We start from the raw sequence: 12,419 nt of genomic DNA on the forward strand, positions 1-12,419 counted from the left end.
CTCTGAACCCCAGAGGAGCAACAATTTGATTTAGCCTCCAAATGTGCGCAATCAACAGTTTTGTCCAATTCTGCTAGTTTTAAGTAGATGTTTTTGCAGTGTAGTAATGTGATATATGTTAGGGATGGCTTAGTTTTAAGGCATTTTTGTGCAACTTGGGTGTTTACTCTCGAAGTAATTGTTGCCAAAAGCTTACCATTACACAATGTCATTGCCATTGTTTAGATGTTGGAATTTACTACTTGTTCACATTTGATGTGGAAAAAAATAGCACTAAATTACATTTTTGCACAGTAACATTTGATCTTTGTATACTTTAAAATTTTACTTATATATTTGAATAAAATTATCGGCGTGACATTATCGGTTATCGGGTGGAAGGGGCAGGAAATTATCGGTTATCGATATCGGTTGAAAAATGTATTATCGTGCATCACTAATATATATATATATAATACAACTTCAGTAAGGGGGAAGTGTAAATAAATTATAGAATTAAGATGTGTTATCAATGAAAAAATTAAAATTGTTCGTTGGCTGTCGCTGAGTAGCATTTGCGATCGCTACACAAAGCTAACTAAATTACCCCCAAGAACGGTAAGAGACGTAGGACAAACAGAGGATATATAAGAAAGACAGGGCTGATGGTAAAGGATAGCTTGTTGAAACAGGAGAATGTCATTGTCAGTCTCGTCGATAAAAAAGCTAAAGCCCTGCTTAGGTCGGCTCGTTTTTTTTCTCGTCTTTTCAGCCTTCAACACTCAAGCCATCTCTTTAACTGAACATTTTCATGTTCTTCCACATCTTTGCCAGTGAATTTGGCACCAGGCACATCATTTTTGGAGAGAATTTGTAGGTTTAGCTCTGTAAACATTTCTTTCGTACGCGATTTCCATTCATTTCCTATTAGGGACAAACAGTGGCTTGTCCCTACTTAGCAACAGTCGCTAATGTCATGAATATTAATGAGCGGAAGTGACGTGTTGCTTGCGGTACGCCATTGTCACACTTTTTCTGTTACAAACTGACCCCGGCCCCTAATCAGAGAAGGGAAAAGTTATGTGGCCCTCACAGGAAAAGGTTTGGGGATCCCTGCCTTAAACTGTCTAAATTTTTCCTACAATCTCTAAAAAGTCTGAAATACAATTTTGAAAGGTCTTAAAAATCTATTGACATTATTTTGATTTAGAACATGCATACATTTCAGTCTCGCTTTTAAATGTTTCGATTTTTGAGAACTCTATAATGTAATTTCTTTATGTTCTTTTTAACGCAAAGGCATGACATCATGTAGACTAGAATTGACTCAATACCTGAAAATGGTGAAACTTCACTTGAGGTTTCCCCCCTGAAAAAAAAAGTCATGCAGTATACATTTTTAAAAATTTTATTTAGAAGTGTTTTTACCTGTTTATAAAAATTATTTTGTTCTTGCTCTTATCTTGAACAACTTGAGCTGCGGCTGTGGGTATAGTCAATAAGTTCTATATATTCTAATTTTATTTATAATATTTGTTATTTTTTGTTTATTAATTTATTTTAACATTATATTAATGTTCCAATTTGCAAATATGTTCTGAAAAAAAAATCCTGTTCAATGGAAAAAAGTTTTTTTTTTCCCAACCCATACATCTCAAAATAACACATTTTGGAGCTATAACTGCAATAACGTGATACCGCGGTATTTTTGCTCATGGTTATCGTACCGTCAAAATCTCATACCGGTACATGCCTAATCGGAATTTCATTGCAAATCGGAAAGCACAAGGCGGTCATAAAATGACAGCAGCAAACTATGTTTGTGGTTCAGATGTTGGTTCACCAAAGAGAAAGATCCAGTGTTTTTGGTAAGGTTAAGCATTTTGTATCACAGTGTGAAAGGGCTGGGAATAAATTCATATACTTTCCAAGATTTTGCAGGCTTATTTTCCTTCAAATCTTTTTTAGTTTGTTTTTTGCTGGTATCAATGAAAAATGAGTTTTAAAATGTATTTATTATGATCTTTAAAAAAGTCTTTAGAAGTCTGAAATTTGGCTTGTAGAACCCTGCAGACCCCCTGGACTTTGACCTTGAACTCAAGAGTTTGTTAGCACTTTTTAAAAAAGTATTTTAAAAAATAAATCGCCAAAAAAAAAACACAAAAAAGGCTCAGGACCTTAAGCGTTAAATTATACAATTTTAAATTTAGCAGGACAGATATTAAGTTTATTCTAGTATTTTTTGTATTAAAAATACATTGCTGGTAATTAGTATTTTTCCATGTACTTATATCACTCAAATATGTACTTAATTAATTCAGTTTCAAGAAAAATTATTATAAAATTTAATTACAATTAAAAAAAAAAAAATCACTTTTCACATATAAAAAAAATATATTTAAAGGGTAACTGTTATCGGGCCGGCTCTACCAATGAGGTGTCCTTTATTTTTTTCCCAGGGATTTGGATTTGGCCACCCTAATTCCATGTCACATTAACAGTTATCATATTTATAACACAAAATCTGTTAGTGCCATATGTCTTTATGTTAGCAGCTAGCATCAATGCGACACTTTCCGTGACTTACTTTTTGTTGGAACTGAGGAAGGCGTCGTACTCGGCCGCCATTTTACAAGAGAGTGCTTGTCGGCTGTGAGCTGCCGAGCAATTGGTGGTGATCAGGTGAACGCCTTTCAACCACAAAAACATTACATCTTTAGTTTGTAATTAAAGTAGCACATCACATGATGTTATGCATTGGAATCTTGCGTCAAACTGCTGTTCACTGTCAAACTCTAACTCTAATTGGCTGCCATTGGCAGGGATAAACATCTGATCCATTTTAACAGAGATTGCTGGCCTCTCAGTTAAAATGGAATAGATATCTGTTGTCATCAAGCCAGCCACTGAAATAATGGTACATTCAACATTTTCTTCCGATGTCCTCTTCTGAAGATAGTTTCTGATTCTACCTCTAATCATAGACTTCACTATCAGTTGACGGGACACAGGGTTTGGGGCCGATCCATAGGGGGCCTATTTTCAAAAACATAAAATTCTAATATTTTCAGAACCAAAGCTGCTATTGACCTAAAACCATAACAGGCACCTCCCTTAGGCGTATGTGACTCTCCATGAGCAGCGACATCAAAAAATTCAATGTTGTTCCCTAATAAAAACCTGACTATTTTTTCCATACAACAAAACTTAAAATGGCTATAGAATTCTCAAATTTTACGCTAGATGCACTCAAATCACCAAATGCAGAGATAATCACTTATACTTTCAGGATCAATAGCAATATCGAACTTATATATATATAAGTTTTTGCACAAAATAGCAACTTTTGTTTTTTTTTATTTAGTGCAATTTTTCAACAGCTAATAAATCACTCAATTTTCACATCAGAAACTTAATATTTGAGGAAAGCATGCAGAATCCCCTTAATTTTACTCAACAAAAGCAAAATTTGCATTTTTCTATATACAATCACAACTTATTTAGGTTGAATTCTGCTATTGTGTAGGGATACAAAATCCAACATGGCGGCTGTCACCAAAACAAAGAGGTTTTTAAGTTGAAAATTCTTATGAGTGAATGCTTAAATCGCGAAAGTTTTATAGATATGAACGTTAAACAGTCTAGATTCTTGTTTAAAAGCAAAAAACGGGCAGTTATCGTTCATTTTATATAAAAGTTTAAGCAAAAGTTATGGTATTGTAAAATAAAACATGGTGGCCGTCACAAAACAAAGACCTTTTGAAGTTGAAACTTCTTGTGCATTAATGCTTAAATCGCGGAATTTCTATAGATATGAATGCAGAACAGTCTCGACTCTTGGTTAAAAGCAAAAAACTGTCATTCATTTTACGTAAATATTTCAAGCTAAAGTTAGGCTAATTTTATCCATTCATTTCACTGTATTCACGTTTCAAAGTGCATGCATGGTGCTAAAAATATAATAATTACCTTGAATCCTCAACCAAATAGCTCTTGAGACACTTCTGCCTGCTTGTATGCAGTAAAAGATTTTTCCTATTTCCACTTAATCCGGCGTTAGAACGCAGCGTGTGTTAAGTTTATCACAGTAAAAGTCAACTCACAGGCATGAAAATGGGTCAGGGGTTAAAAAGGTGAGAAGGGTGTGGAGGAAATATGTTCCAGTACACTGTACACCCCAACAAAATATTGAGCTGTCGACCCACACTGTGTTTCAGCAGGGCCGTGCAGAGACCGGTGGAGGGGCGGGTGCTTGTAGATCAAAAGGGGCACATGAACAAGTATTTAATACACCTTAAAACAACATAACTTCAATTTTAACCAGCTTTAGATAATAATTGGCTGCGACTGTGACATACTTTAATTGGGAGGGGGCAACAGTGAATAGAAATCAAAACTGTCATCAACACTTTCTGGCTGTGACTCAGTCAGTCTGCCTCTTTTCTTCCTTCAACCTCTGCATCAAAACTTCCTTCCTCAACTTGTTCATCTGAGAACAAACCACATCAGATGGTCACTGAGCCACCAACAGCACAGTTTTCTTAAAACTATTATTTCATTATTATCCATACTTAACAACTCTAGCACCTAATGATTAATAAAGCAATGACATAAAAATCTTATAGAAAAATAACATTGTAATTGTGTTTATAATTGTATTTAATACCCGACTATCCTTGCAAACTTGTTCTTACCAGGTCTGCTACTCACCCAGCTGATGAGGTATCCACTGCCTTTAGCAGCCTCATCTAACTCCTTTTTTTATCCCCCAATCTCCCTTCCCTACGACGCATGTCTATGTAACGAAATATAAATATTTAAAAAAAACAAAGAAACAGACTCCCCGGTGGCTTTTAGTTTTAAAGCTTTCTTAATTTCTTTCTCTCTCAATAACGATGGAGGTAGATTTGTGTTTTTATTATTCAATCAAAAAACAAAGTAACTTCTATCAAAAACAAAGTTGCTTCAATCAAAATACAGTATATACTCTTAATCCCCAAAAAGTCACTTCAATAAAAAAAAATTGTTTTTGATTGCAAAAATAAATTTGAGACAAAAAAAGCATTTAAAAACTATTTTTCTTGATTGAAACAAATTTTTCCATTGAAGTAATGTTGTTTTGCGTTTGGGCCACATTTTGGCTAGGACATTTGTGTCTTTATTATTCAATCAAATAAGTTGCTTCAAACATAAAAATATATATAAAAAGAAAAACTTCGCACATGTGTCAATCACCGTTTACCAAAGCCTGAGAGGGTTTGAGTAGACTCACTATGAAGCATTTAATAAAGCCAAGCATTTTCTTACTACTTTATTCTTGTTTTAAAATAATTCGGTGGGGCAGTAACATGTTTAAAACTTACCATAATTCTTACATTTTGAAATGCTTGAAAACCATTTATAAATGATACTTTGGTGAAAAAAGTGAAAAAACCTGTCTTATCTTATCATGTCGTATCTTTTTTCCAATGTCAAATCTGAATAAATGCATTGAACACGCACAAAAAAATGGGGGGGGGGGGGGGGGGGCGCTACTTCGCGGTTTTCATTTATTGCGGCGGGTTCTGGTCCCCGTTAACCGCGAAAAACAAGGGATCCCTGTATTTCTGAAAAACTTTAAGAAGCAGGACTCATTCCCACAACTCGTCGGGCCGGTGTTGTGCCGACACCGGTCGACAGCTCAAATCCAAGCCGAAAATAACGCGTCTCCGGCGGACGACGGGAGCGATGTGAGGCGCCCCCTCCATCCGAGAGCATGCCGCTTAATTTGACTCAACAGTGTGTTTCTTCGTTTATATTCCCGCTAAATACACAAGCTTGACGCCAATTTAACGGGAGCTATTTTTTTTCATGGGAGATTTGGCTACCTCTGGCAGTGTTCAACGCAAGCTGCAACGAATGGCAGTAACTTTTTTATATCGCAAAATGTGAAAACGATTGAAACCATTACTCACCAAGTTCAATCTGCTGGCAAATACAGGCAAGTGTGTATGCTGCGCTCTGGTCTGCCCCGGTGTGGATAAGGCCTGCTTTTTTTCCCGCAGCTTTGCAATGCAACCAAAGGCTCTCCGAGCACTCCATGTACAGTAAGGAGTGCGCGCGTTTGGAATAATGGAACGCAGCTTGGACCGATGATTGGTTCTCGTCAGCGAAGCATCTAGAAGGATTTGCTGACTGTGTTCTTAAGTGCTCAGTTTACGTACTAAGTTAATCACATGATGATAATAATAATAATAATTAAATAAAACCTCCCGACCCCCCCCCCCCTCCTCCCAAAAAGAATTTCTCCTCGGATCTACGCATTTCACGTAGGTCGCCCTTTTTGACTTCAAAACGGCGAATTTCGCCGAAAGGTGAGAGATTTTCATGCCTGAACTCAACTTCTGCCTGGGTCCGGCCCCCTACGGGAAGGCATGGCGCAATGTCTGTGGGAGCTTTTTTGTCAACTGATGGTGAAGTTTATGCTCTAATATTGGCGGAACATTAGTTTCCATCATTAGCTGCTGACGTTACACTCTACTTTTTGTGTTTTTCAGATAGCTGTTTTTGTTAGGTTCTATAGACATGTTAGTTTTTCATAGAGAACCCTTAAAATGACAGAGGCATTAAAAAAAGTCACAATATACAATGTTGATAAGGCACAAATTTATGGCTATGAATTAGGTAATGTGCAATCTTTCCTGTACAGTTAAATAAGCAAATAGAGTGCAGCCTCTGGAGAAAAAAGATTTTTACTATATATGCAAATGATAACTTTTGTATCCACATTGTTATTACATTGTGGCCACACTCTTAACTGTACTGCCCACAAAAAACCTAATCCAATGCGATCAAATTCTGGGTCTTTTTGTATTACAGTTCTGTTGTTAGACCACAAAGTCAGAAACCCCTGTACAATGTTTACTTCCTGTCTGCTGTAGCATGGAAAAGCAAAGTAAGCGGCTGTTATCTGTGTGCGTGTGCGTGTGTAAAACCTACCCATCCGCTTCCTCAGTGCTGTGTCCTCGCTGTCGGTGAATACATACGTCTGCACAAACAAACAAAAAAATCACTTGGCATTTGCCTCAAAGTCTATCTACAGAATAACAGCTGCTTTCTGGAGAGTGTGTATTTATGTGTGCACTTTTATGTAAACGGGTGTTTTATGTCTGTGTTTTTCTGTGTATGTTTTGTATTTTGTACGCATGCTCTGCGTACTGGTGCTTTAAAGCAGAAGTTCAGAATTTTCGACATTAGGATTAATCTTTGAGTTAGAGGGGATTTAATTAGTAGGTGGAGTTGATTTCAACAAATTCCGTGCAGTTTGTAAGTTATTTGTTAGGGCTCCAGAGTGGCTAAGCTAGCGCGAGTCAATTGGGCTGACTTAGCATGCCAACAAAAAACTAAAGGAGTTCCAAAAAATCGATTATTACATGCATCGCGATTCGACACGTGACGATTCGATTACAATTCATAAAGGTTCAAAAACGATGTTTTTCCCTCATAACTTTATGGCAGCCGCTCGTAGCAGAACGAAATTCAAGACACGTCTGCCGCCAGGCACCGTTAACAGGCGTGTGCACGCTATGATGGATGCTGCTGGTTACTGAGAGAGAGATTTACTCCTTTTTAAAAGACTGGAAAATAAATTTGTGAATGAGAGAGGCAGGGACAGAAGTGCAACCCTGTGGTCGCACTTTTGTGCGCAAGTTATTTTTTTAGAGCAAGAGGGGAAGAGAGATAGTTCATTTCTCCTTGTCATTTAGATGTCCAGCAGTAGTTTTAAGGCATTTCAATTGAAAAATGTCCTGAGTGTGTTGCTAAGACCCGTGTGCATCGAAAAGAGGTGAGTACACGAACCCTCTTGTACTGTTTAGCCTTTATTGTTGTTGCTTTTGAGATGTTAATGGTTAGCGCAGAGCGCTGAGCTAATTAGCTAACATGTATTTCATATGCAGAACGTGTAAAACCACAATTAAGTACAGCGGTAACACTACAAACATGCGAAAATAGTACAGACTTCTGTAAAAACAAAGTATATTGGTTAAAAGAAGTCTTATTTGTAAAGACACTTTGGTTCCAGAAAATGTGGAATTCATTCCACCTGTGTAAATTTTATTGTATTGTTGCGAGAAATAAGTACTCCCTTTAAAATGGTTAATGTTTTTGCACTTTCTTGTAAAAAATAAATATATAAAAAAAGCAGCTTAAGGGCAGCCTTTTGTTGTATGGGCATGTTTCCATCGTTCCTGTTGAATCATTAGGATATTTTAAATAAATAATGGACATAAATTTTGTTTGGCTACTGTATTAAGTAGTAATGCACGATGCATCGATAATCGTGATAATTGTTCAATTGATCATTGTTTAGTAATCGGATCGTAGCACCCTGAATCGCAATCGAATCGAATCGTGGGGTGCTAAGATGGCACACCCCTATAAAAAAACGAGACAAATCTACCAACAGATCCAACATACCGGTAGTCAAATAAATTCAAATCACTGTTCCAAAACACCCATGCGGCCAAAACAATGTCACACAAAACTTCATTCTGCAGGACTATTTTTTTAGATGCGTAATACAACCACAATAGAGAGCAGTGCTTCGGCCACTTGTGCTCATGCTGCATTTGAGAAAGGTGGGAAGTCGGATTTATCCCGCTTGGATGGTACCAGTTGCGACCTCAAAGCGTTCCAAGCGACAAGTTGTTTTTTTTATTTTGGCCATCAAAAGACATTTTGACCTTCAGCAAACCTGCTTTCTCGTAAGTGATCAAATACTGGAGGTGTTCCAATGATATTTTTCCAGATCGAAGGTTGGAAACTCTGAATTGCCACCTTCCTCGAATGCAGCATCAGTATGCTGAGTTAACTGACGGCCGACAACATGGCGAAATGTGCATTTAGAGGCTGTGGAAACAGGAGAAATGGACTAAGCAAAGTTTCCACAAATCCCTTTGAAGAACGAGAAACAACGACATAAAAAAATTAGTGGTGAAAAAAACTGATGTGATATCATTCCGCCCTGCTCCTCAGCTGGATTACAAATGTTGCTCGTATGTCGCGATAACAAATTTTAATGGGGGATAAATTCTCTCATTAATTATTGCGATATGTGATATTATTGCGCCCCCCCCCCCCAAAAAAAATTTCAAAAATACTTTTTAAGAAATCACAACGAAAAACAATAGCCCATGCCTCTTTTCAGTAAAAGACTACAATATCAATACCGCACAGAAACAGAATAGATAAAATGTCTTTTTGAAGAAAAAATAAAATAGCACTTCAATAACTTAAGCATTTAGGCACAGAAGTATAAAGTTGTAGTAACACAAACAATTGTACTTCAACAACAACAGAGAAAAATAAATTAATTAAGTAGCAGTAACAAAAATTTGGCTTCACTTCGTACTGCAGGTCTTAATGCACAAATCCGATTGGTAGCTGGGATAGGCTCCAGCACCTCAGCGACCCTCGTGAGGAAAAGCGGCATGGAAAACGAATGAATGTCATGTCTGGTTTTTTGGCGTGCCCGTTCAGACTGCCTTTGTCCATGGAGCCCGTTCAAGTATCACGCAAACGCACTAATTCGCAGTCCGAGATGCGCTCAGCAAAGTAGCATCAAAACAAATTACACATGCTAGCTGTACGTCATTCCTGGGTGATCATATTTTGATTTACAAAAAAATGACACAAATAAGAGACATCAATAATCCCCGTTTAGTCTTTTAATCAAAGTTTATATGGACTGATAGAACGCATACACACACGCACATGAGCCTTGACGTGTGTGCGTGACATGACGTGGGTGTGTCAAATTGCCCCGTCTCGGCCATCTAAGCAATACTGAAATATATCTCATTTGGCGCATAGAATGAAAATTAAAAATTGTCAGGCTTATCCTTTTCTTCATTTATTTATTTATTTTTATGACTGTGGTCAAGCCCGCGTCTGCATAAAAGCAGAGTTCAAGCTAGAAGCTAATGCATAGCTACATCGCTCTCGTCCTGCCTGCCGCTTTTGCTTTGCTGACGTCATTGCTGCATGAATTCCGATTCGGGAGACTTGAAAGTTCAGACCGCCAGCCACATTCTGGAAAAATGTGGCCCAGATCGGATTTAGACCATATACGAAAGTGACCCAGATCGGATTTGAAATGGTGCACTTCTATGCGACTTGTCACGTTCGGACCGTCAAGTTAATGCTTCACTTGAGTCGGGAAAACACGAAAAAATCGGATTCGTGCATTAAGAGCTGCAGTATGAACTTAGCCTAAGTGTCAAACAACATTAAACAGAGGTAAAACGGTCTAATTATTTTCAGCAATGTAGCGGACTACACTTTCCGTGAGGGAACGCCATTTTGCTGGATCTCGTTTGTATTTCTCAAATCAAGCGATTACCTCTATAATTGTCGATTGACGTGACAAGGAAGGCTCCGCTTGTTGCGATGCAGTTTTCTCAACAAGCAGTGAAAACTAAAGAGGGTGTTTCAAATGAGCATGGAGATTTGGCCCTCTTTGTTGAAACAACCTCCAAACACATTTTGCAGACTGGTTCAACCTTTTTTGTTTGCCTCGCCATTTTCATTTGGTTTAAAATCAAAATATTCCCACACCGGGGCTGTGGTGTTTGGCTTGGAAATCAGCATTTTCCGTCCATTTTCATCTTCCTCACTATGCTCGCTCATTGTTGTACGCCGACAGTGGACTCGGCCCCGCCTTCCCCATTGAATGATGGTCACGCAAACTCAAATGTATCAAACGAACATATCCAAAAGTCAATAAAACAGAGTGAATCCTCGTCACAGCATATTGCGCTGTTGGTAACTAGAAAGCCGAAGTTTTAACTAGAGATACACGATAATATCGGTCGCCGATAATTATCGGCCGATAATGGCAATTATGACGTCACACAGATAATCCAGATAATAAAAAAATTGAACCGATAATGCAATCCGATAATTATATACTTGATTTAGCCTCCAAATGTGCACAACCGAAGAATTCAGCACGCCGCCTCCTTAACCCCTCCCCTCTCTGAAAGCCCGAGGGAGGAGGGGTTAAGGAGGCGGAGTTACACGACAAGAAATAGTTGAACATTATGGCGGCTGTTACTAGAAAAAACGACGCTCTCGCCATCTGCGAAACGTACCGCAGAAGTTCCACGAGGCATAAAGCAAGCGTCCTCATTCAAAATCACTAACCCAGCATTCAATTAAAACTGCATCACAAAGATTTTTGGAAAAAATACGAGGCTGCTGCTAGCGGGAATGCTAAAGCGATTGTAAAAACAAGCTAAACTACGGGGCTTGTGACAATACAGAGTCGAGTTGTTTGGGAAAGCAGCCCAAGGTGGGTTGTAAACTCGCATCTAAGGCTAAACACCGGCACGACAGGAGACCGATAGTCTGCAAGTAGCCGTCCTCCGACGGAGCCCGCCGCTCTGGCCGGTCCGGCAGGCCGCCGCCGCCTCGCCGTTGGCGGGGCGGGCAGAGCCCGGTTCCCCGGCTTCAGGACCTCCGGCGAACACCCCGGTTTCTCGAGCGTTCCCCCACGGCGTGCGAGCAGAGCCAGGCCCCGATTACGCCGCGGCGAACAGGCCGGTGCGGGCGGATTATCCAGTACGAACGTAGCCGCCGAGACGAGACACGATTTTTTTTTTTTTTTACCGAAATGACCCGAGAGCCAAAGCCCTACGACCACCATTCTTCATGAAAAACATGCCAATCACATTTTCACCACGGATATTTGGAAAAGTGATGTCCAGTAAGTAAGCTTATCATGACTGCACAGTGGTTAGATGATAATTTAAACATGGAGAAAATGAAGTCAGCCAGTCAATAATGCTTTCAGTATGTAAAATGACGAGCGGTCAGATGACTTTGTAACGCTGCCTTTATTTTCGGCTTAACAAAACTCAGGCACAAAACAACACGCACGGAGTTGCGAGCTCCAACTCCATCCAAATAGTACTGCCGTGTATCAGTTTAGCTGCTGTAAAGCACATGTCGTGAGTGCCGCAAATGTAAACAAAGCGCTGCAGAATGGGTACATGACATCTCGCTCTTCGAGTTAATCATTTTCACAGTGCGCAATAAAGCATATAACATCAGCAATCACTTTTCAAATTAATTTATTTGTCTGCTCAATTACAGTCACAGTAGATAATCAAAACTTATTGGCACTTATTAACACTTATCAATTTAAATATGCACATTCCTGTTGTAATGAAATAACAATAACATTCTGTAGCCACAAATATTATTCAAAATCTTTTCTTCTTCCAAGTTTTTTTAGGATTAAGTATAATAATGTATTGCTTAAAATAAGGCTGTTAAGATTATTTTCAGCTAGCTATTTTTCTTCCAAGAAATCTGAGAGAAATACACTTGAAGCGCTGGCAGATAATTTCACTTATTTCCAATAGATTTACACTTAAAACTGACTAGTTTTAAGGAGG

At 38.6% G+C, this 12,419-nt stretch overlaps 1 protein-coding gene across 1 annotated transcript in view; it reads right to left on the reverse strand.

Annotated features, from left to right (window-relative positions):
* Positions 1-12,419, reverse strand: part of LOC130921123 (beta-1,3-N-acetylglucosaminyltransferase lunatic fringe-like) — a 43,636-nt gene that overhangs the window by 23,347 nt on the left and 7,870 nt on the right. Inside the window, exons 2-3 of the mRNA XM_057844790.1 lie at positions 6,958-7,006; positions 2,567-2,669 (exon numbers count right to left, since the gene is read on the reverse strand). Coding sequence (XP_057700773.1) covers positions 2,567-2,669; positions 6,958-7,006 — 152 coding nt within the window. The remainder of the gene's footprint in view (positions 1-2,566; positions 2,670-6,957; positions 7,007-12,419) is intronic.

The sequence above is a fragment of the Corythoichthys intestinalis genome, chromosome 8, assembly GCF_030265065.1.
Source record: "Corythoichthys intestinalis isolate RoL2023-P3 chromosome 8, ASM3026506v1, whole genome shotgun sequence".
Classification (NCBI taxonomy): domain Eukaryota; kingdom Metazoa; phylum Chordata; class Actinopteri; order Syngnathiformes; family Syngnathidae; genus Corythoichthys; species Corythoichthys intestinalis.